This window comes from Ailuropoda melanoleuca, chromosome 20 (assembly GCF_002007445.2).
Source record: "Ailuropoda melanoleuca isolate Jingjing chromosome 20, ASM200744v2, whole genome shotgun sequence".
Lineage (NCBI taxonomy): Eukaryota > Metazoa > Chordata > Mammalia > Carnivora > Ursidae > Ailuropoda > Ailuropoda melanoleuca.
In genome coordinates, this window is record NC_048237.1 from 21323293 (window position 1) to 21348703 (window position 25411).

The following is a 25411-nucleotide window of genomic DNA, read 5'->3' on the forward strand; positions in this document are numbered from 1 at the left end:
TACCAGCCATCACCTACATTGTGTATTACCGACGGGCTGCTATGCCTTTAAAACCTGTCTATAACCTGCTTAAAGAAAACAACAGCATTCAGACTTCTAATCACGTTTTATATAGTTGTAGCCTAAAAATTCACACCTGAATTGGTTCAGCCCTTGCCCATCAGGACAATTCACCCACCATTTCCCTTTTAAAACTCACACATGTAAAACTAAAGTACGACTTCCTTTCCCAGCCCAAGAAATAAAAACACGAGAAAGTTTGTTTAAAAACAAGTTCAAGGGGCACCTGGGTGGCGCAGTCGTTAAGCGTCTGCCTTCCGCTCAGGGCCTGATCCCCTTGATCTGGGATCGAGCCCCACATCAGGCTCCTCCGCTAGGAGCCTGCTTCTTCCTCTGCCACTCCCCTGCTGTGTTCCCTCTCTCCCTGGCTGTTTCTCTCTGTCAAATAAATAAATAAAATATTTAAAAAAATATATAAAAAAATAAAAAGTTCGAGAAACTTGACCAGATAAAACGAGGTAAAAAAGCTACACGCAGGATGCTGCTTGCGGGTGATGAAAGTGACATTACTGATGTTCAAAACAACCTCCTGATGTGTGTGTACCTCGTGTGTACGCAGGAAGCAAATTTACAGAGGTTACTCCAAGTTGCCAAGGTTTAGAGTGGAGAAACTGGGATTTGTATCCCAGACTGAGGTAGAAAGCTATCGCTAGAATAGAATAATACCACACCGACGCGTATATCTCTATATCATTTATGAAGATGTAATGGTGGAGTATCAGGAAAGCCTTAGTTTTTTTCTTTGGGATTTCCCGACTAATACGGGACCAAACCATCCTCTTCCCTCTTGACAATGAAAATAGTAAGATAATGGGCTGCCTTTCCAAATACTGTGAAAAAGAGACCAGGCATTTTTTCCCCCTCAACTTGGATAAAGAAATAAGATATTTAATTCTACCTAACCCTTTTTTCATCTCTTCTTCCGATTTAAAAATACAGCCAACAAGGCATAAGAAAGGTTCGCTCAATAACGTTAAATTCACAAAAATATGGGTATCCGTTGTCCCTAGGATCTCAAAGTTATTTATTTTTTTTTAATCACATTAAGCAATATCATTTTAGTAATGAGGTGCGGACACAGTCATTGGGAACGGAACTTATATTTAGAGTCTAGGGAGAAACTGAACAGCGGACCAAATTTAGACTAACGCCATAACAATGCGCATGCGTCTCCGGAAGCCTCGAGGGCTTCCGGAAGCCAGCCAATCATATTTCCGACGCAAACTCAGTGGCGGTATTTTCAACTAGAACAGGCTGCAGTCCCGCCCTCGCGTTCCACTGTTTTGTGCGAAGGTAACTGATGGGGATCCGAATGGTGGCGGTTGAGCTGTTGGAACTGCTAGCGTCTGAGAGGAGCCTTTGTGGTGGTCAGCCTAATGAGCGGACGGCAAAGAACGCTTTTCCAGACATGGGGCTCAAGCATTTCTCGATCCGCCGGAGCTCCGGGTTGCAGCTCTGGACCTGAACGGCCTCAGAGCCCTGGCATCTCCAGAGCACATTTTCCTCTAGCTGCTGAAGCCGCCGAGGCTCAGCGGGAGTCGGACGATGATGTATTGCTGGTTGCGGTGTATGAGGCAGAGCGGCAGTTGAGTTTAGAGAATGGCGGTTTCTGCACCTCAGCGGGCTCCCTGTGGATTTACCCTACTAATTGCCCAGTGCGGGACTACCAGCTGCACATTGCCCGGACCTCTCTGTTCTGCAACACGCTGGTGTGTCTGCCTACTGGGTTGGGGAAGACCTTTATTGCCGCTGTGGTCATGTACAATTTCTACCGGTGGTTCCCTTCCGGCAAAGTGGTCTTCATGGCCCCCACGAAACCTTTGGTGACACAGCAGATCGAAGCTTGCTACCGAGTGATGGGTATTCCGCAGTCCCACATGGCCGAAATGACAGGTATCTTAGAAAATGGGCTGATTTGAAATTAAGAGCGGGGTACTCGGGAAAGCACGCGTTCTGGTGGAAATGGAGCTAAAGGAATTCCTGACCCATGAGGAATAGTCCCCAGATTACAGTACCCGTATTTTATGTCCTTTCCCTTAAAGCATTATCTACTTGTAGCAAATCTGGCCCTCACAAAAAGGTTGCTTTCCTTAGTATTCAGAGACTCCCCCTAATTTTTTCGGAGCATTTTGAAGCGATTTGTGTGTATACCCCATCAGAAGTGATAAGAGGTTTTCTAACTTTCTTCCCCAGAAAAATTTCCCAGTTGAAGAATTTGCTTTTCTTCAGATATTATGCCATATTGTAGGAATTCTCTAAAGACAGTGTAGTTGTGTCTCAGCATTGACATTTGCATCACAACACAGCTTTAAAATGTAACATTTCAATGATTTGTTAAATTGTTCTTGTCTGAAGGCAGATTACCAAAGCAGGACTGCATTCTGAAATTAGGCCCGATTATTTATAGATATTTTAAAGATAACAGTCCTGGCATTTAGAATGTAGGATGTCACTTTTGTTTACAGGATCTACTCAAGCTTTCATCAGGAAGGAAATATGGCGCAGTAAGAGAGTCCTTTTTCTTACACCTCAAGTCATGGTAAATGATCTTTCTAGAGGAGCTTGTCCTGCTGCTGAAATAAAGTGTCTAGTTATTGATGAAGCTCATAAAGCTCTTGGAAACTATGCTTATTGCCAGGTAATATTTCATTTAAAAGCATTTTGTACCGTGAATATATTGTTAAAGAGTATTTTGGTAAATACTTATTAATGATGGAAATTATTGATTGTGTTATCATTATGAGAAAAACACATTATTTCAACGAAGGAAATATTTCATTCAGATCAGTGTCTCTGCTTTTTTTTTTAATCCCTAACAAGACCATTAGTGTCAGGTGTAGATGACGAAAGCCTAGTCATGGTTGAGGCAGTGATCTAAAATAGGGTATGGGTGGAGTTTTGGACAGAGATAATAATCCAAAGATTGGTAGCGGATATGCAGTGTCATTCCTTGGCAGCTAGGTAAAATCGTATTTAACTGTTGAGAGTTGTTACCAAGATTGAATGACATGATGTATGCAACATACCTAACACAGTGCCTTCTAGTTAAGTACTACATAAATACAAATTACAAAGGTGAGGAGGTGGGATATGCCTGCAGAGGTACTTAAGGTCCAGGTCATGAAGGCATTTGTATATTATGCTTAGCAGTTCGAATGTTCTTTGTAGGACATAGGGGATATAGGCGGTGGAGACTCATTTAAAAAATGTTTACCTGGGGTGATACTTAAGATTTAAAAGAGGTTAGAAGAGAGANAGACAGGGGATATAGGCGGTGGAGACTCATTTAAAAAATGTTTACCTGGGGTGATACTTAAGATTTAAAAGAGGTTAGAAGAGAGAGGGCTAAAGGCAGGGTGTACAGTGAGGGAGAGGAGGAATTTAGGATGACTCCCGGGTTTCTGAATTGGAAGACTGTGAGGATGTTGGTGCTCCTAGTCAAAATGGAGAGTTCTGGAGGTACAGAAGATTTGGGGTATTGCGGAAAGATAACGTACCTTTAGATTGTTGAGTTTGAAGTGTCCATGAGGACCTAGCTATAGACACCCAGTGGGCAGTGGGGGATAGAAGTATGAATCTGAATGGAGAGTTCTGAGCTGGAGATAACAGATTTGAAAATGATCAACATATAGGTGGTACGAAGCTAAAACTATAAGCTGGTGATATCAGGGAGAGGGTTTAGAGTAAGAGTAGGAGGGAAAGTTGATCTTATTTAGTGCAAAAAGGTGAATTTACTGCCAGTTTGTGAATTTGTAGTTTCCCTGATTAAGGAACTTAAGTTTAAGTTAAGTTTATTGTGTTATATCTCTGTGTTATCTTCTGGAGAATTGTTATCTTTCTTAGAATTGATTTTAGTCAAGAAGTGGATGTAGATGCTTTTCATATCTTTCCAAGTTAAATTAATACCCCGTGTGTTAAGGTTTCTGCTTGAGTGGGGCATTTAAAATTTTTTATTTTAAATCTGTGAATTTATTTTTTAGATTTAGCTTATATGTAGCAACTTTAACTCAGTTATTTTCAAAAAATTTCTAGCATTGGGTCTTTTTTTTTTCTCTTAAGTAGATTCCACATTGGGTGTGGATCCCAATGTGGGCCTTGAACTCACCACCCTGAGATTAAGACCTGGGCTGAGATCAAGAGTCAGACACTTAACCAACTTGAGCCAACGAGGCACCCCACTTTTTTTTTTTTTAATTACACAGCTTATGCTTTTATAAGAGTACAGTGGAGACATGCACTGATTTCATTAATATCCAGACAACCCTGTATGTTTGTGGTGCCTTGAATATTATAGATGTAGATTCCAACAGGCATACCATCTCCATGAAGAATGTAGCTTCTTGGGTTACAAACACAGCACCATTTCCTCTTCTACAAAATGCATGAGAATACAGCTTGGATAAAAGTAATGTATTAGGGTTTGTCTTGCATCAGTTTTTACTTAGAACAATTCGGCGTTAAGTACAATGTTCTATCTTAATATGTATTCTATATCATGTTAAAAAGAAACTCCATAAATAGTATTTTTTGAGATTAGTGAAGATTCAGTGTGAGTCTCACTGAATTCATCCTTTACATGGGTTAAAATAAGAGCAGTTTTTAGGTAATCTGGTTTTACTATTTCCTATATCTGATGCAGAACTATAGGATATTGAAAACTATTCCTGCAGTTCAGTTTACTTAGGGGTCTTTTTTCGTTGTATTGGGGCCTCATGTGAAGGATCATATGGTAATTTGATGGAATATCCAATATTAATCATACCAAACGTAGGTGTTGAATTCATATGGCAACATCTAGAATGATGCTTGGTGCCACTGAGAAAATGTGTTAGAATTTAAAAGGAAAGTTGGATTTTTAAGGTCTTTTCCTTAAATATTTCTTTTTTCATTTCAAATCTAATTTCATACTGGTATCTTTTTTTCTATTTTTATGTTATGACTTATCTTCATCTGGTAGGTGTGCATGTGGGTATAGCTGTAAGGCTAAACTATGGCCCACACAACAGACAGGAGACTCTCGTCTTCTTCCATTTGCCCTTGAATTAACTAAGTATTTTGATTTGCCTCTATATTAGGCCTTGACATTGTAGCTTTATGTATAGAAGAAACCCTAAGGTGTTTTTGATTGGTGTAGAGTAAAAACCTGAATTGTTTGGTCTTCAGACAATGTCACTCATGATTGTTCCATCCCTTAGACCATCAATACTCTGATTAAGAAATAATGATAATGGAACGTATATAATAGCTTGTTTAACAGAATCACTGTTGTTTTTGTATTGGATAGATGAAATTTAATAACTTTTTTTCTTTTTTAAGGTTGTAAGAGAACTAGTCAAATATACAAATCACTTTAGAATCTTGGCTCTTAGTGCCACACCAGGTAGTGATATAAAGGTAAGTAATATGTCTTTCCATTTTTTAACATTTAAGAAAATAAGAACTTTTGTATGGGCCCAGATCAGTTTGTCATTCTAATATTTAGTTTGACATCAAGACACAACATTTCTTACACATGCCTATGTTTTCTTCTATGGTTGGAGAAGATTAGTAGTTTTTATTTTTTTAATTAAAAAAAAGTTTTTTTTCACTAGTAGTTTTTAGATGTCAGTATGCATAAGCAGTTTGTTAAAAGTACTAAATTTTTAAATACTATAAGTGTTTTTTATTTTATTTTATTTACTTTCAAAGATTTTATTTATTTATTTATTTATTAGAGAGCAAGCATGTGTGCCTGCACAAAGGCAGGGGGAGGGACAGAGGGAGAGGGAGAAGCAGGTTCCTCGCTGAGCAAGGAGCCCAGCACCAGCCTAGATTCCAGGATACTGAGATCATGACCTGAACTGAAGGCAGATGCTTAAGTGACTGAGCTACCCAGGTGCCCCAGTATAAGTGTTTTTTAAATTGTTTAAGTTTTCAGGTTTTTTTTTTTAAGTTTTATTTTGAACTAAGACTTCAGAAAATTTGCAAAAATTGCAGTCTCAATCTCTCCTTTGCTCAGCTTCCCCTAGTGTTAACATATAACCGTAGTAAAATTATCAAAACCAGGAAATTAACATTGGCACAGTACTAGTAACTGTTCTGTAGACCTGAGTTGAATTTTTTGAGTTTTCCCACCACTGTCCTTTTCAGCTCCAGGGTCTGGTCCAGGATCTCACTTGCATTTAGTTGTCATGTTTCAGTCTTTTCTGTCTGTGATAGTTTCTCAATCTTTTCTTGTTTTCCATGACCTTGATGCTTTTAAGAGCAAATGCCAGTTATTTTGTAGCATATTCCTCAGTTTGGGTTTGTCTGATGTTTTCTCATGATTGGAGTGAGGTTATGTATTTTTTTTTTTTTAAAGATTTTATTTATTTATTTGACAGAGATAGAGACAGCCAGCGAGAGAGGGAACACAAGCAGGGGGAGTGGGAGAGGGAGAAGCAGGCTCATAGCGGAGGAGCCTGATGTGGGGCTCGATCCCATAACGCCAGGATCACGCCCTGAGCCGAAGGCAGATGCTTAACCGCTGTGCCACCCAGGCGCCCCAGGTTATGTATTTTTGGCAAGAATATTCCAGAAGTGATGCTGTACCTTTCTCAGTGCATGGTAGCAGAGACTACGTGATGTTGATTTGTCTTACTGCTGTTGCTGTTCATCTTGACTTGGTTAAGGTGATGTCTTCCCAGTTTCTGCATTTTAAAATTACTATTCCCCTTTGTAAGTAATAAGTATATTGCAGGGGATATACTCTGAGATTATGGAAATATTTTAGCATCCAGTGATGGTTCTTGCTTACAACTGTTATTTCTGTGGTGTTTGTCTAATCATTGTTTCCTTCCTCTCATTTCTTTTACTTTTATTAATGTAAATTCTTTTGTAATGAAGAGCTGTTTCTTCTCTCCCATTTATTAATTTAATTCTTTGTATCGATATGGATTAATGGATATTTATTTTTTTCTATGGGCTACAATCCAGTGCTATCATTATTAATTTTGCTGCTCAGATAGTTCCAGCTTTGGCCATTGGGATCTCCTTTAAGATGGTGCCTGTGTGCTTTTGGACATCCCATTTTTCCTTTTGATTACTTCCTATCTTGCATCACAAGATATTTATGCTCATTTAGTATTTTTCATGCCCAGCCATGGAATCAGCCATTTCTCCAAGGAGCTCTGGTTTCCTTTATTAAAAGATAGTAAAAATGCAGGTTTTGAGCCCCATCTCATTACACTCTAATTTTAGTAGCTCTGAATTGTGTTCTGTATTGGGCTTTGAAGACTTTCTAAGGTAAGTTTCAGTTCTGTCAAGTTGTAAGACTTTTTTTCCTTCTGTCCATAGCTTTGATATTTTTCAGAAATTTCTATGTTGTCTCTGATCTTACTTCAATCACTTTTAACCATACTTGATTGTTTTTAATCACCTTTTAAGTCTTTGCTGAAATGTTGCCCCTTCAGAAAGTTTTGCTCTAAACTATCAAAAGATAGCTCTCCCTATCTTGTGATTTTCATATTTTTTGAGTGTGTGATTTTCTTCTTAATATTAATCATAATCTGTCTTTTTTTTACTTATACCTGTATTTGTTGTCTTTTTGCCCCACGAAAACAGTAGCTATATGGATATAGAGATTACGTCTGTCTTGGTCAAAGCTCTATTACCAACTCAATACCTGGCATGTGAGAGTCATTCAAATATTTGTTGAACGAATGATTGAAAATATTAACATCTAACTCAGTTTTATAAAGTGGTCATAATTCCACAGCAGATTATGCGGACCCTCAGTAACTACGGTGTACTGTATTAGGAACCCTACCAGGTGTTGGGAATACAAAGGTGATTGAGATGTGATTCCTATTGTAGAGTATTTTTTATTTGAAATTATATTTAGTTTGTTTGGGGCACCTGGCTGGCTCAGTCAGTAGAGCATGTGACTCTTGAACTCAGTCGTGAGTTCAAGGTCCACGTTGAGGGGTAGAGAATACTTAAAAAAATGAATAAGAAATTACATTTAGGGGTGCCTGGGTGGCTCAGTCGTTAAGCGTCTGCCTTCAGCTCAGGGCGTGATCCCAGCGTTCTGGGATCGAGCCCAACATCAGGCTCCTCTGCTGGGAGCCTGCCTCTTCCTCTCCCACTCCCCCTGGCTTGTGTTCCCTTTCTCGCTGGCTGTCTCTCTCTCTGTCAAATAAATAAATAAAATCTTAAAAAAAAAAAAAAGAAAGAAATTACATTTAGTTTGTTTTTTGAAAACTCATGAGACTTTTCTAGCTTTAAAAAAAGCCCTTAATTTCTGGACACTTTCAGGACTCCTCCCTCCCCCTTTGTTCATTTGTTCTTTCTTTCAACTCTTTTTTTTTTTTTTTAATTAAGATTTTATTTATTTATTTATTTGAGATTGAGCATAAGCAGGGAAGAGGCAGAGGGAGAAGCAGAAGCAGGCTCCCCACTGAACAGGGAGCCAGACGTGGGACTCAATTCCAGAACCTTGGGGTCATGACCTGAGCTGAAGGCAGATGCTTAACTGACTGAGCCATCCAGGTGTCCTGAGGGAGTGAGTCTTAAGCAGACTCTGAGCACTGAGCATGGAGCCTGATACCAGGCTTGATCTCATAACCCTGAGATCATGACCTGAGCCGAAATCAAGAGTTGGGCACTTAACCAGTGCAGCCATTCGGGCACCCCAGTGATTTCACAATTTTGTACATTACTCAGTGCTCACCACAACGAGCGTAGTCACCATTTGTCACTATACAACATTATTTCAGCATTACTGACTATGTTCCCTACGCCGTACTTTTTATCTCTGTGACTTATAACAGGAAATTTGTACTTCTTGATTCCCTTCACTTATTTTGCCCATCTCCCCACCCACTTCCTCTCTGGCAACCACCAGTTTTCTGTATTTAAAGTCTGTTTGCCATGGAACACTACATCAAAAACTAATGATGTACTGTATGGTGACTAACATAATGTAATAAAAAATTTTTAACAAATGAAGTCTGTTTGCTTTGTTTTTTAGATTCCACATATAAATGAAATCATATGGCATTTGTTTTTCTCTGACTTATTTCATTTAGCATAGTACCCTCTAGATCCATCCATGTTGTCACGAATGACATGATTTCATTTTTTTATGGCTCAGTAATGGCGCAGTGTGTGTGTGTGTGTACACACACACATACATATATTCTTATTTATTGACGGACACTTGGGTTGCTTTCATATCTTGGCTATTATAAATAATGCTTCAATATGTCTTTCACTTCCTTGGTTACATTTATTTCGAAGTATTTTATTCTTTTGGGTGCAGTTGTAAATTGAGTTTTCTTCATTTCTCTTTTTAAGATTTTAAGATTTTATTTGTCAGAGAGAAAGAGCGTGTGTGAGAGAGAGAGAGGGGAAGAAAGAGCGGAGGCAGAGGGAGAAGCAGGCTCCCCACAGTGCAAAGAGCCCGACATGGGACTTGATTGCAGGACCCTGGGATCATGAACTGAGCTGAAGGCAGACACTTAACTGAATGAGCAACCCAGGCGTCCTGTCCATTTCTCTTTCTACTACTTTGTTATCAGTGTATAGAAATGCAACAGATTTCTGTATATTGATTTTGTATCCTGCAACTTTATTGAATTCATTTATTCTAAGTTTTTCGGTGGAGTATTTAGGATTCTTTTCTTTCAATTCTTGATCACAGTTGGTACTGGAGTTTAATAGTACAGTAAGTAGTTCTTTATACCAACAGGTTATATGTTTTTGCTTCAGTTACCCAGTTTCACAATAAAATTTTTTTATAAGCTTTAGGTGAAGGAAATTAGAAGTATATCCAGCAATATATTCGTATCATATATATTGATTTAAATGGAAAATATTCCACTAATTTATCGATAATTGATTTAGTATAGTATATGCCCTATACCCTCAATTTCTTAACAAGCCGATTTGTAAAGCGTTCCTGAGGTACATTTATGTCCTTTAATAGTAATAAGACTTCTTTGTTCTTTCCACAAAAAAAATCGCTGGAAAAAAGTGTTTGCCAGGGAACCAGGAAATCTGGGTTGTAGTTCTGGCTCTAAAATTGACTATGTTATGTAATGTTTTGGGGATTTAGTTTGCTAACCCAAAACTTCTGTTTTGTCTGAGTCTTCATAAAATGTAGATGGAAGGAATATATCACTGCCATTGAAAAGTGCGAAATATGTTTGAGGAACTTGTTGGACGTTTACTAATATTCTTATTTCTTAGATGCTTGGCCAGAAGGGCTGCATGAAAGAAAGATGTTTCAAAGCCTTATCTTCCTCTTGTACTACTTCTGATGTAATTTATAGTTAAAAAAAAAAAAGTTTAATGATAAGAATTCTAAATTTTACCACTATTTTATTTTTGTTGGTAACCTAACCTTAAAAATTTAACATGTACTGTACTTGATTCATGTAGGCTGTTCAACAGGTTATTACTAACCTACGAATTGGGCAGATAGAACTTCGTTCTGAAGATTCTCCAGATATTTTGCCATACTCTCACGAAAGGCAAGTTGAAAAGCTAGTTGTTCCCCTAGGTGAAGAACTTGCAGCCATTCAAAAAGCATACATCCAGGTAAGCCATTTTTATTACTATTCAGGGTTTTGATAAGTGAACTATTAATGTCTTTATTTTATTTTGTAGAATCTGGCTGTGAGAATATGTAGTTGTATCCTTTTATATAATTAATATGTTGAAAAATTATTTGAAATTAAAGTGGAATGAGTACCATGTTTTATTTGTTAGTTATTTTAAAGAGGAAATACAAAACGATGGACCATTTCTAAAGCCAATAATAGCCTTATTTTTTAAAGTACACCTATTAATTACAGTATAAAACACACATACAAATTGCAGAGTATACAAAAACCTAAGTGTATATAGCTCAGTGAATTTTCACATAGGGAACACATTTATAACACATGTCCAGATTTAACCAGAAATTTCTTTGTAAGAAAATGTATTTTCAGTATTTTCCTCCTGGATCCCTTATATAGCAGTGATTCTCAACTGAAGGCAGTTTTGCCCACCTGGTGACATTTGGCAATGTCTTGATACATTTTTGGTTGTCATAACTGGAGGGGGTAGAGAGTAGACTTACTACTAGAATCTAATGTGTAGAGGCTAAGAATGCTGCTTAACATTCTGTAATGAACAAAAATAGTCCCCCAGGGGCGCCTGGGTGGCTCAGTCGTTAAGCGTCTGCTTTGGGCTCAGGTCATGATCCCAGCATTCTGGTATCAGGCCCTGCATCAGGCTCCCTGCTCAGCAGGAAGTCTGCTTCCCCCTCTCCCACTCCCCCTGCTTCTCCCACTTCCACCTCCCACTTCCTCCCTCCCACTTCCCTCTCTTGTTGCCTCTCTCTCTGTCAAATAAATAAATAAAATCTTAAAAAAAAAAAAATGTCCCCCAACAACAAAGGATTATCTAGGCCAAATGTCATTATTGTAGCTATTGAGAAATTGCTTAGCCAGTTATCAATTTCAGTGGGAAAAATTTGAGGTAACACACTGTTTTTCTATAGTTCATAATTACTGTCATGCTAGGAGAACACCTTGTTCTCGTATCTTCATTGTTACAGATTAAAGGTGCTTGCAAATTCTTTGACACTCCTCCCATGAAGAGATAAGATGCATTTCCTTTTCCCTCTAATCTAGACTGGCTCTGACTGACTTTGATCAACAGAATGTGATAAACCTCAAGTAAGCCATGATGAATCTCAGCTAAACCGTATTCAGGAGAAAGGAGGAGCCGGTAGATAGCTAGATATGGAGGGTGTAGACATATGGCTCCATTCAAGGCTCCATTCAAGGCTCTAGACATCAAAGAACAGAGATTAGCTGTCCCTGCAGTGCCCCGACAGAATTCCTTTTTATATTTAACATTTTATTTTGCAATAGTTTTAGACATTCAGGAAATATGCACAAATAGTATAGAGAGTTCCAGTGGGGAGATACTTTGAGACTACTCAAATATCCTGTTTCTCAGCATATTTTTCTGTCTAATTTTAGCATGCAATGATGGTTCTTGCCTGCTGTGGTTACTTCTGTTGGGTTTGCCTAATCACGGTGTCTCCTTTCTCTCAATTCTTTTATGTTTGTCAATTAGAATGCAGACCTGTTTCTTCCTTTCATTTATTAATTCAATTCTTTGTGTCAGTATAGACCAATAGATATTTTTTTTCCTATCTGCTTCTATCTAATACTGATATCAGTATGAATTTTTTTTCCTATCTGCTTCTATCTAATACTGATATCAGTATGAATTTTTTTGCTCAGATTGTTCCGGCTTTGGCCATTTATAGTTCCTTGTGTCCTTTAGACATGTACTTTGGCCTCACAAGATATTTTGTGCTCATTTAGTATTTCTCATGTCCCAGCCATGGAATCAACCATTTCTCCAAGGAATTCTTGTTACTTTTATGGAAGAATGGTATTTTGACCAAGATCTGTGTATTAGGTGTGTATTAAGTGGTGCTCATTGTTAATGTGGTATCTTGGCCTGAGCTCTCAGTGATGGGCTTGAATTCTTACCTGAAAAATTAGAATCATGAGCAAGTAAAATGGTTGTTTTAATTTATGATGTTTTCAAGTACTTTGCTATATAGGAATAGATAGCCAAAATATTCATCTATCATTTAACCTTTAATAAGTCTTTCTTAAAGAAAAGTTCTATAGGAATATGCTTTATTTTTGTTTTCAAATTATTTGTAACAAAAGTCTAAGCATTATTAATTTACGATATGCAAAGTATTTCCAGTAATCATTTCCTTTTTGATTAAATTTTTTTTATTTTAATATAGTTGGCACACAATGTTATAGTAGTTTTGTGTATACAGCATAATGATTTGACAAATTTATATGTCATGCTATGCTCACCACAAGTGTAGCTACCATCTGTCACCATATAACATTACTATATCATTGATTATATTCCTTATGCTGTGCCTTTTATTCCCGTGACTTACTCATTCCATGACTGGAAGCCTATATCTCCCACTCCCCTTCACCTATTTTGCCCATTTTCTCAACCTCCTCCCATCTGGCAACCATTACTTTGTCTCTGTATATATAGGTCTGATTCTGCTTTTTGTTTTCTTATTTGGTTTATTCATTTGGTTTTTTTTAGATTCCGCATATGAGCAAAATCCTCTGGTATTTGTCTTTCTCTGTCTCACTTATTTCACTAATAATACCCTCTAGGTCTACCCATGTTGTCACAAATGGCATGATTTCGTCCCCTTTTTGACTATGTAATATTCCATTGTGTATATGTATCTATATATACACACCACATTTTCCTTATCTATTTGTCTACTGATGGACACTTGGGTTGCTTTCATATCTTGGCTCTTGTAAATAATGCTGCAATAAACATAAGGTTACATATATCTTTTAAAGTTAGTGTTTTCATTTCCTTTGAGTAAATACATAGTAGTGGAATTATTGGGTCATATGGTAGTTCTAATTTTTTGAGGAACCTCCATACTCTTTTCCACAGTGGCTGTACCAATTTACATTCCCAGCAACACTGTATAAGGGTTCTTTTTCTCCGCATCTTCACCAACATTTGTTATTTCTCATCTTTTTGATTTGGCCATTCTGACAGGTGTGAGGTGATAACTCACTGTGGTGTTGATTTGCATTTCCCTGATGATGAGTGATGTTGAGCATCTTTTCTTGTCTGTTGGCCATCTATCTGTATATCGTCTTTGGAAAAACGTCTATTCAGGTCCTCTGCTCATTTTTTATTTATTTAATTTTTTAAAAGATTTTATTTATTAGAGAGAGTGTGCACAAGTGAGGGGAGGGGCAAGATGGAGAGGGAGAAGCTGACTCCCCATTGAGCAGGGAGCCCAACATGGGGCTCCATCCCAGGACCCTGGGATCATGACCCGAGCCAAAGGCAGCTGCTTAACTGACTGAGCCACCCAGGCACCACTCTGCTCATTTTTTAAATCAGATCTTTTTTGGTGTTGAATTGTGTAAGCTCTTCATATATTTTGGATATTAACCCCTTATCAGATATATCATTTGCAAGTATCTTCTCTAATTCAGTAGGTTGGCTTTTCATTTTGTCGATGGTTTCCTTTGTAATGCAGAGATTTTTATTTTTTCGATTTATTTTATTTATTTAATTAATCTTTTTAAGTAAACTCTTCACCCAATTTGGAGCTTGAACTCATGACCCCAAGATCAAGAGTCACATGCTCTACCAACTAAGCCAGGCATCTCCAGAAACTTTTTATTTTGATATAAAATATAATCATCTACTAAATACATTTTGTCATGATTAAAATCATTCCATTTATAAGGATGTAAAAATTATAATTTGTATAAACACATATAATAGGCATTTCATTTTATTGATGCATTGAGGTAATATGATCAGCAAAGCTGGAAGGGAGGAAAAATAGAACTCTACTAAAATAGCCCTATTTTAGGTGCCTGGATGGCACAGTCGTTGGGTGTCTGCCTTTGGCTCAGGGCGTGATCCCTGCAATCTGGGATCGAGTCCCACATCAGGCTCCTCCACTAGGAGCCTGCTTCTTCCTCTCCCACTCCCCCTGCTTGTGTTCCCTCTCTCGCTGGCTGTCTGTCTGTCAAATAAATAAATAAAATCTTTAAAAAAAATAGCCCTATTTTAGGAAAGAGAATTAGGCAAAAATTTAAACAGCTAATTCCATATTGCTGTACTAGGTCTTAATCTCTAGGTCTCTGTTTTCCTTCACTGTGCCATCAAGCTCAACCTGCATCAGGACCTTTTGTCTGTTATTTCCTCTGCCTGATATGTTCTCTCTTTAGCACTTATCATTTGATGTCAACGCAAATATTCCCTCTCTAGAGAGACCATCTGTGTTTACCTTAATTAATAGTGACCCCATTTCCCTCCAAAACTCTATAGCGTTACTGTGTTTTAGGTTCTTAAATGCATTTATTGTAATAGAAACTTTGTTCACTCCTTATTCTTTGCTTCCCTTCATTGGATGTAAACTTTATGAAAGTAGTGACTTCATTTGTCTCAGCTACAAATTCCCAGCCTTTGGGAAAATGCTTGACATATACTAGATGCTTAATAAGTATTTCTTGAAAGAATGAATCAACAAATCAATTTGAATATACTCAAGACATTTTAATTTAGTCGGCAAGACTACAAATATCTACCTATATGCCAGAATTTGTTCTTCATATTGAAGATGTAACAGTGAGAAATCAAAGGCCCTACATTCATTGTGCTTAGATTATAATGTGTGTAGGTTGGGGAGGGAGGGGAATTAAGAAATACACAGATAAACACATATGTTCTTAAATTATGGTTGGATCCAGTGGTTGCTTGTGCTGACTGTCCTATGGATGTTATCTGGGATAAATGTTAAGTACTTTTAAGTTTTTTTGTTATTTTGTGTGTTTACTTAAAAATTTATTTTAAGACAGGGGCGCCTGGTAGCGCAGTCGTTAAGCGTCTGCCTTCGGCTCAGGGCGTGATCCCCGCGTTCTGGGATCAAGCCCCACATCGGGCTCCTCCGCTTGGAGCGCTTCTTCCTCTCCCACTCCCCTGCTTGTGTTCCCTCTCTCGCTGGCTGTCTCTCTGTCACATAAATAAATAAAATCTTTAAAAACAAAAATTTATTTTAAGACAAACTTTAGTATATAACTTCTCTTTTAATATGTGAGAAAATGATTGTATTTGAAAGAGGACTTTTAAACTAAATTTCACTGAAATTTGCAGGTTTTGGAGGCATTTGCCCGTTCTTTGATTCAGAGGAATGTGTTGATGAGAAAGGATATCCCCAATCTAACAAAATACCAGATAATTTTGGCAAGAGATCAATTTAGGAAAAACCCATCTCCAAATATTGTGGTAGGTATTTTTAAATTAATTTTGAAGAGAGGCTAAGTTTTTATTTAAACCCAAGATAAAATGTAAATAATAATTGTTTTTTGATATATATTAGCTCACCAAGAATTTAGATACGATTTATATAGTTTATAAGAACCATGAAAAAAGTCTAGTGAAAATATGCTTTAATGCTTTGAATTAAGATAATTTTATCTTTTAACTTTTAATAAAGACCTGGTATTTTAGTTCATTTCTGTCAAAGTGCTGTGAGAGGGTAGAATATACTAACTTTTAGACCTAGAGCATTTAGTCTTAACTCTTGATACTAGAGGTTGGAGAAAGCATCATAGTAAGCTTCTTATTTCTAATCTTCCTAGGAAAAAAAATAGATGGATAGGAACATACCTATCAAGCTAGGTCCAAAGTCAGAAGAGATGCTCACAAGCAGGAAAGCACTGAGTCATTCTTTGAACTGAGAGGGAATGCATTTGCAAAAGAAGAGAGGCAATTGAATGAAGGTATAAAGGAGTCAGTGAACAAGCCAACATAGCTGAGGTAAAAGATTAAGGAAGTCAGATATGATAGTTAATCTAGGTTGTGAGCACTAAGAGTAGCTTTAAATGTTACACCAAGAAATGTAGACTTTATTGTGTAGTATCTAGGGAACCACTAAGGGAACCTCTTCTGTAAAATACAGTATATTATATTAGACTTTAATAGAATGTTTTAATTTCTGCTAGCCATTGAAGGTTCATTGAAATTTCAGGTAGTAAATCTAAACCTCTTGAACTTGATCTTACTGATGAGAGTTTGTATTTTGCAAAGAGGTGGTTTAGGTAATTGGGGTACCATTTAAGGACATTAATCACTACCCTGCAAACATTTAAAATGATTATTACTGATATTAAATGCTACTAAAGACATAAGGTAGAGAATAATAGTCTTTATCTTGAATAAAAGAAAAGAATTAAAATTTATTCTCAGTGGTCTCTTTTAAAAATTATCCTGTCTTATAGTTATACCTGTTGTATGCTCTCATAAAAGGAATATGTATTTCACTTTTCCTTGAGAGTAGTGGTTAAAAGCACAAGGACCCCGAGCCAGATTTCATGGGTTCAAATACTGGCTCTACAGCTTCCTCATGTATAAAATGGGCATAACTATAGAACCTACCTCCCAGATGTTGGGATTAAACGAGTTTGTGTGTAAGTAATGTGCTCAGAACAGTGTCTGGTCCTAGGACGGTGTCAGATGTTATTATGGCATGTGTAGTTGGTGTTAAATGTTAAATGTTAGTGTTAAACTGTCTGAGTAAATTTTGTTCTGGTGCCAGTAACATTTATGAGGATAGGCCATTATGTGATTTATTTTCCATTGTATCCCAAGTATCTACCTCTGTGCTTGATATGTAGTAGGTACTTGTTAAATAGTTCTGAAAGAACAAATGAATATATATACTGCTAATAATTTACCTAGGAAGAGAAACGGTATATGAAATATTTTTCTGCATCACTTATTCTCTTTAAGATGTATGTTTCGTATTGAATTAAAGAAAAAAAATTAAAAAGGGACAGATTTTAAAATGGAAAATACACTGGCACTATGTCCTATGACATTCAATAGGTGGACCTTGAATAGAGTGGTAAGTTTCACACAGAACATGTATCTTTATTTCTTCCTCTGGTTAAATTCGGTATGTGCTTATTTTTCTAGGGAATACAACAAGGCATAATTGAAGGAGAGTTTGCTATTTGTATTAGTTTATATCATGGTTATGAATTATTGCAGCAAATGGGAATGAGATCATTATATTTCTTCCTTTGTGGAATTATGGATGGAACTAAAGGTAAATTATATGAAATTATTTAAAGGAATAATGACATATTGTTATTTTGGTTAAACACATATTGAAGAGTTTGGGTTACTTAAAAATGCTTTATTTTAACAAGCAATAAAATAGGGGTGCCAGGCTGACTCAGTCAGTAGAGTGCGTAGCTCTTGATCTTGGGATCATGAGTTTGAGCCCTCCTTTGGGCCTAGAGAATATTTAAAAAAACAAAAACAAACAGAACAACAACAAAAACAACGAAGAGCAGTTAAATAGTTATGTAACAAATGATTACGCTTTTTTGTTTTTGATAAATTAGTGATAAAAAGCAAGCCATTCATTAATACAAATGTGAATGTGGAACTGGAAATAGTTGCTGGCTTTTATATTTAAATTAGAAAAATTTGTATTCATTACTAAAGTTTAATTTCTTTTTAATAATAAGTTGGATTAAGTTTGCTATTACATTTATTAATTTGGAAAATCTTTTCCTAATTTCTGAAGGAATGACTCGGGCAAAAAATGAACTTAGCCGAAATGAGGACTTCATGAAACTCTATAATCATCTAGAGTGCATGTTTGCACATACACGTGGTACTTCAGCAAATGGCTTTTCTACTATCCAAAAAGGTCTAGTTTTTCTTTTTAAATTTTGTATTATTTCTCTTTATCATATTGATTTTGAAATGTTGCTCCATTGATTCACGTGTCTATAATTATTTCTATAGCAATAGGTCTATTAAATGCTTAAAGATTTTATTCTTTAAGTTAGGATAAATATATATTCCAAGTTTATAAACTTTAAATTATAATAGATGTTAGTAGTAGTTGTTAGTGAAAATTCTCAGAACTACCAAAAACTGATTTATAGCTTAACTAAATACATATTTTTCCCTTCTGCTTTGCTGCTGATTTCCTTTGGATTCTCTTTCAGAATGAAATTATAATAAAAATTCAGGGGCGCCTGGGTGGCTCAGTCAGTTGAGCATCTGACTCTTGATTTCGGCTCAGGTCATGATCTCAGGGTTGTGAGATTGAGCCCCACATTGGGCTTCACACTCAGTGGGGAATCTGCTGGAGATTCTCTCTCTCCCTCTTCACCCCATAAATAAATAAAATAAATCTTTAAAGAAAATTTCAAGGTTTATTTTATTTAGGGCTTATGTGCCACACAGATGCTACTTACTATTTAAATAAACAGAAAAAAATTAAGTTTACAAATCTATTTTGAAGATTTTATTTATTTGAGAGAGAGAGAGTGTGAGCATGAGTTGTGGGAGAGGCAGAGTTAGAAGCAGACTCCCCGCTGAGCGGAGAGACAGACGCAGGGCTTGATCCCAAGACCCCGAGATCATGACCTGAGCTGAAAGCAGATGCTTGACTGACTGAGCCACCTAGGCACCCCAAGAAATCTATTTTGAAAAGGATAATTAAAATACATTAATGTAATTGAATGGAAAATATATAACGATTTTTTGGTGTTTTTGTTGCAGGAGATAAAAAAAAATTTTTCTATAGTCATCCGAAGTTAAAGAAATTAGAAGAAGTTGTAGTTGAGCACTTCAAGTCATGGAATAGTAAGTCATGTTTGTAGCTTCAAGGCGAGACAAAGTTGCTGAAAGAGCTAAAACTCTGACCCATTAGTTTTTGCTTACACTTTATGGAGAAGATGGGCTTTTACTTACTGGGATAATAAACCTAAGGAAAAAAAGCTTTAAGAAATTTTGGGAGAGTGGGACAAGGGAAATGGTGGGAATGCGAAGAATAAGGTATTCTATGAAAAAGAAAATAAGTCTGGGGCAATAGAAGGTAAGCAGACAGTAAAGCAATATACAATATAATGGTGGGGAAAAGTAAAGCAGGTAAGGACATAGTCATGGAGGAGTGCTGTTTTATATAGGGTGTTAGAGAAAGCCTGTCTCTAGGGTGATGTTTGAGCTGTTACCTGATGGAAGTGAGGGAGAAAGCCTTGTAGATTTTTGGGGGGTGATCATACCAGGCAGAACTAATAGTAGATTCAAAGTCCCTGAGGCAATGGGGTGTTTGATATGATTAAGGATCAGTAAACAAACCAATGCTGCTGGAGTAATGTAATGAGGGTAAGAGTGGTTTAGGTGAAGATTGAAGAGGTGGCCAGGGACCAGATCATATATGGCTTGTAGACCAAGTCAAGACTTTGGTTTTTATTCTATAAATGTTTATGCTTTGTGAAACCATTGTAGGGACATTTAGAGCAGTAGAGTGATGTGATCTGACTTACATTTTTAAAAGATCACTCTGGTAGCTTTTGCTGAGTGTACACATTAGCCACTTAGGGGACTATTGTTACAGTTTAAGAAGATAACAGATGATGGTGGCTTGTACCAGGAAAATAGTAGTGTAGGTTCTAAGTGATTATAGATTCTAGATATATTTTGAATTTGGGGCCAACAGTATTTGGTGATAGATTAGACATAGGATATGAGGGAAAAAAAAGAATCCCATGAGAGAGAGAGAGAGAGAGAGAGAGAGAGAGAGTGTGTGTGTGTGTGTGTGTGTGTGTGTGTATGTTTTGAATAATTATATGAGCAAAGAAAAAAGTTAAGAACAGCATACAGAAGAAAGAGTAAACACATTTAGATGCTTTTGAGATATCTAGGTGGAGATGTGTAAGCACTGAATAAGTGAATCTGGATCTCAGGAGAATGGTCTGGGATTTTTTTTTTTTTTTTTAAGTCAGAGAGAGAGAGAGCGCGTGCGGGCGCAAGGAGGGGGAACAGCAGGCAGAGGAAGAAGCAGGCTCCCCGCTGAGCAAGGAGCAGGACTCGATCCCAGGACCTTAAGATTATGACATGAGTGGAAGGCAGCTGCTTGACCGGCTGAGCCACCCAGGCATCCCTGGGCTGTTTTTAATCTCTTAACATATATATGAATACACTTTGAAATCACAGCATGAAGGTGATATTTAAAGTTTCAAGAATGGTTATGATCACATTACCAGGAATACAGTTTAGAGACGAGAGGACCCAGACTGTAGTCCTGAAGAATACCAACATTTAAACTTTGGAGGAGGGGTGACTGCCTGGCTCAGCTGGTGGAGCATGTGACTCTTGATCTTGGGTTTGTGAGTTTGAGCACCACATTAGGTGTAGGGGTTACTTAAAAATAAAATCTTAAAAAAAGAAAGGAAAAAAGCCACAAAGGAGGTTGAGAAAGAAACTGGACAAGTGAATGGCAGAGAAGCTGAGGGAAGAGACTATTTTAGCAGGAAGGAGTGTACTGTGTTAGATGCTGCTGAGAGGTGTGGTAAAGTGAACTAAAAAGTGAGCATTGATTTGTCAATATGGAAGTTATTAAGACTTTGGCAGAGGTCGTTCAGTAGAATGAAGGTAGAAAGGCAGGCTGTAGCTGGTTGAAGGTGATAAGCTTTGCATTGAAAGTACCAGTTGGTCAGGAGTTGGTCAGATGTAGAGGCTTGATAATTCAAAGGATGTTTACCTAGAATAATTTTCTTTGCAACAGCTCTTGCTTTTCCTTAGGTATTGTGAATTAACTTTGCATGTGTTAAGTCATTTAATTCGTAGGGCCGTTATGAAGACTAAATGAGTTCATATATAAAATGCTTCATATAGTCCCTGGCATGCACATAAAGATAAATATAATAGAAATCATGGGAAAGCTTAAAAATAAAAGAAGACATACAAAAAACCCATACAATATTCAATTATTAACAATTGCTATGTGCAAGTCTGTATACTTTATATTCCACTCATTTTAGATATGAAAATATTAAAGCTTAAAGGGATTAACTGTCATGGTTATACATCACCCAGAGAGGTAAGTGGCCACCCTCAAAGATCATATTCTTACTTGTGGATTCTGCTGCCTCCCAAGCACAGAGACCTTGAGATCAGCTTTGTGATTGACTGTAGGATGTATTCTCTAGTTCTCCTTGGAGAATTTGAAAGTATCATAGATTTGGGGACAGAATCCCATGGCCTGGATTGAAAGAGTGCTTTTAGTGGACAATAAGAAAAGGAAATATTTATGAAATTAGTGGGAGCACTGCAGTTCTGTGATTCTGACTTGGAAGGTAAGGGGGAATAACCGGCATCAGGCATGAATTGAAGGACTGGTTAAAAGTGATACAGGTAATTTTTACTTGATTTGTTTAGGATTTTATTATGACAGCCAATGAGAGGTAGGGAGCCAAGAATACTAAAATTCCTAGAGTAGGTAGGAGGAAAACCAGCAAAGCTTTTAGATGTCTTGAATTACTTTTTTGAAAGAAATTCATTAGTATATAGTTTCAGGGTTGTCTTGAAGTAGTTCTTGGGTATATGCTTTTAAAAATGTAATTAAAGTATTTTTTTGTTATATAGCTCAAAACACCTCTGCAAAGAAATGTGATGAGACCAGAGTTATGATCTTCTCTTCATTTCGAGATAGTGTTCAAGAAATCGCAGAAATGCTTTTACAGCATCAGCCAGTTATTAGAGTGATGACTTTTGTTGGCCATGCCTCAGGGAAAAGCATGAAGGGATTTACCCAGAAGGAGCAATTGGAGGTAATTATTTTTGGAGATGATGAAAACTAAAATAAAATTGATTAGCTTTGTACTTACACTCTTTTGTTTTAACTCATTGGTCAAACAGCTTTTTATTTATTTATTTATTTATTTATTCTTAAAGATTTTATTTATTTATTTGACAGAGAGAGAGACAGCCAGTGAGAGAGGGAACACAAGCAGGGGGACTGGGAGAGGAAGAAGCAGTCACAGCAGAGGAGCCTGATGTGGGGCTCGATCTCATAACGCCGGGATCACGCCCTGAGCCGAAGGCAGACGCTTAACCGCCGTGCCACCCAGGCGCCCCTAAACAGCTACTTTTTAAAAATAATTTTGTAGTAGACATGCAAATAAACATAGGCATATTTTGAAAGATCAAAAATGTGGTTTTTGTGGTTTCAAGACTTTTTTTCAAGTAAGGTAGGTTATAGTGGTTAAGCAGAAAGGCTCTGAAATCATACTAGGTAGGTTGGAATCCTGGCCCTACCACTTACAAATTTCTTTACTTCTTGTGCCTCAGTTTTCCTTATCTGTGTACATAGTTCTTATAGTTGTTGTGAGCATTAAATGAAATCATACTGTAGAGCTTTCAGTAAATGTTTACTTTTGTTTTTTTAAGTCATGTTAGTTATATATTCTAAAGAAATAATGAGCTTATTTCTTTTTTCTATTATTTAAAAATCTTAAGAATATGGTTGGGGAGATTCCTGAGTGGCTCGGTTGGTTAAGCATCTGACTCTTGATCTCAGTTCAGGTCCTGATCTCAGGGTTGTGAGATCAAGCTCTGCACTGGGCTCCATGCTGGGTGTGGAGTCTACAAAAAAAAAAGAAAAGGAAAGAATAAAAGAAAAAAAAAAGGAACATATAAAAATATAGCCAGGGGTGCCTGGGTGGCTCAATCAGTTAAGCTTCTGACTCTTGATTTTGGTTCAGGTCATGCTCTTGGTCATGAGATCGAGACCCATGTGGGGCTCTGTGCTGGGCATGGAGTCTCTCTCTCCCTCTAGCACCATGCCCACCCCACCTGCCCTGGTCCCCAACCCCATATGCTCTCTCTCTTGAAAAAAAAAAAAAAAAAAGGAGTCGGAGGAAACCATTTATCCATTTATGCTCTGAATAAGAGTCATAAGTTTTCTAAGTACTGTAAATTTTTTTTTTTTTTTTTTTGGAAATTTCAGACTTTTTTTTTTCCCTAAACCGTATACAAGTTTTTGCAGGTTAGCTGTAGGTCTGCATTTGAATAGTCACTGACAATCAGGTGTGTCTTCAATATCTAATTATTTTTGACAGATCTTGATTTTGTAAACATTAGTAGGAGGAATCCTATTCTTTAAATGTCTTTTATACCAGTCCTCATTGCACTCAGAAGAGTCTGTTTAAGCTGATTGTATCTGGTGAGGACAGTCTAAGGTTTTCCTGAGTCTGCAAGAGAATACCTGTGCCCATCTCAAATCTGATTATATGTATTTTAAAAGGTTCAGATACCTAGCAGGCTATTATTACTACTCTTACATTTATATATGAATGAAAAATGAAGTGGATTTTTGCCTAGGGTGTTAAGCATTTTGAAATACTAACGGTACCCAGCCTAATCTCTGGCCAGTTTTGATATTACCTAAAATCATTATTTGCTGAGTTTGTCAGGTGCTATAAGAAACCTCATTGATTTTATATTGATTTTGTCCTTTCCTCACTTATATCAATAATATTTTTATGTAGGCCAAAGTAACAACCCTTTCTATTACTCCTGACATAATTGCTTTCCTAAGATCAGTTTTATTCTAAAACTTCTGTGCAAACAGTTGTAATTAAATTATTCATTTATTTAGAAACGGGAGATGAAGTCAGGGAGGAAGTAGGGGGCCAGATCCTTTAGGACTTTAAGTCATTTCCATTTTTTTAAAAAAGTTTTTCTTTAAATTTCAGTTAGTTAACATAGAGTGAAATAGTAGTTTTACAATATGGTGATTCAGCACTTCCATGTAACACCCAGTGCTCATCACACAAGTGCCCTCCTTTATCCCCATCACTTATTTTAGCCATCCTCCTACCAGCCCCCCCTCTGGTAACCATCTGTTGTTCTCTATAGTTAAGAGTCTGTTTCTTGGTTTGCCTCTCTTTCTCTTTTCTCCCCCTTTGGTCATTTTTGTTTTGTTTTGTTTTTTTAAAGATTTTTTTAATTTATTTGAGAGAGAGAGAGAGTGAGTGTGAGAGCAAGCCGGGGGAGGTAGAGGGACAAAGAGACTCCTCACTGAGCTCAGATCCTAATGCAGGGGTCAATCTCAGGACCCTGAGATCATGACTTGAGCCAAAATCAAGAGTCAGACGTTTAACCGACTAAGCCACCCAGGTCTTCCTCATTTTTGCTTCTTAAGTTCCACATATGAGTGAAATCATAATGGCATATGTCTTTCTCTGACTGACTTATTTCACATAGCATAATACTCTCTAGCTCCATCCGTGTCCCTGCAAATGGAAAGATTTCATTATCTTTTATGGATGAGTAGTATTTCATTGTATATATATACCACCTCTTCTTTATCCATTTTTTAGTCAATAGACAACACTTGGGCAATTTCCATAATTTGGTTATGATAGTTAATGCTGCCATAAACATAGGGATACATGTATCCCTTTGAATTATTATTTTTGTATTCTTTGGGTAAATACCTAGTAGTGCAATTGCTGGGTCATAGGGTAGTTCTATTTTTAACTTTTTTTTTTTTTTTAAGATTTTATTTATTTATTTGACAGAGAGAGACAACCAGCGAGAGAGGGAACACAGGCAGGGGGAGTGGGAGAGGAGGAAGCAGGCTCCCAGCAGAGGAGCCTGATGTGGAGCTAGATCCCAGAACTCCGGAATCACGCCTGAGCCAAAGGCAGACGCTTAACGACTGCGCCACCCAGGCGCCCCTATTTTTAACTTTTTGAGGAACCTCCATACCGTTTTCCACAGTGACTATATCAGTTTGCATTCCCACCAACAATTCACCAGTGTTCCTTTTTCTCCTCATCCTGGTCAATACCTGTTGTCTCTTGTATTGTTGACTTTAGCTATTCTGACAGGTGTGAGGTGATATCTCATCGTAGTTTTGATTTATATTTTTCTGATGGTCAGTGATGTTGAGCATATTTTCTTGTATCTGTTTGCC

The 25411-nt window shown here is 37.1% G+C and overlaps 1 protein-coding gene across 1 annotated transcript in view; it reads left to right on the forward strand.

The window, feature by feature from the left end:
• The first annotated feature begins 1299 nt into the window (after positions 1–1299).
• FANCM (FA complementation group M) overlaps positions 1300–25411 on the forward strand; it is an 83092-nt gene continuing 58980 nt past the window's right edge. Inside the window, exons 1-9 of the mRNA XM_034648408.1 lie at positions 1300–1953; positions 2526–2698; positions 5377–5454; positions 10462–10620; positions 15775–15906; positions 17599–17731; positions 18218–18343; positions 19207–19290; positions 22075–22259. Of these exons, the coding sequence (XP_034504299.1) occupies positions 1437–1953; positions 2526–2698; positions 5377–5454; positions 10462–10620; positions 15775–15906; positions 17599–17731; positions 18218–18343; positions 19207–19290; positions 22075–22259 (1587 nt within the window). The 5' untranslated portion in view covers positions 1300–1436. The remainder of the gene's footprint in view (positions 1954–2525; positions 2699–5376; positions 5455–10461; positions 10621–15774; positions 15907–17598; positions 17732–18217; positions 18344–19206; positions 19291–22074; positions 22260–25411) is intronic.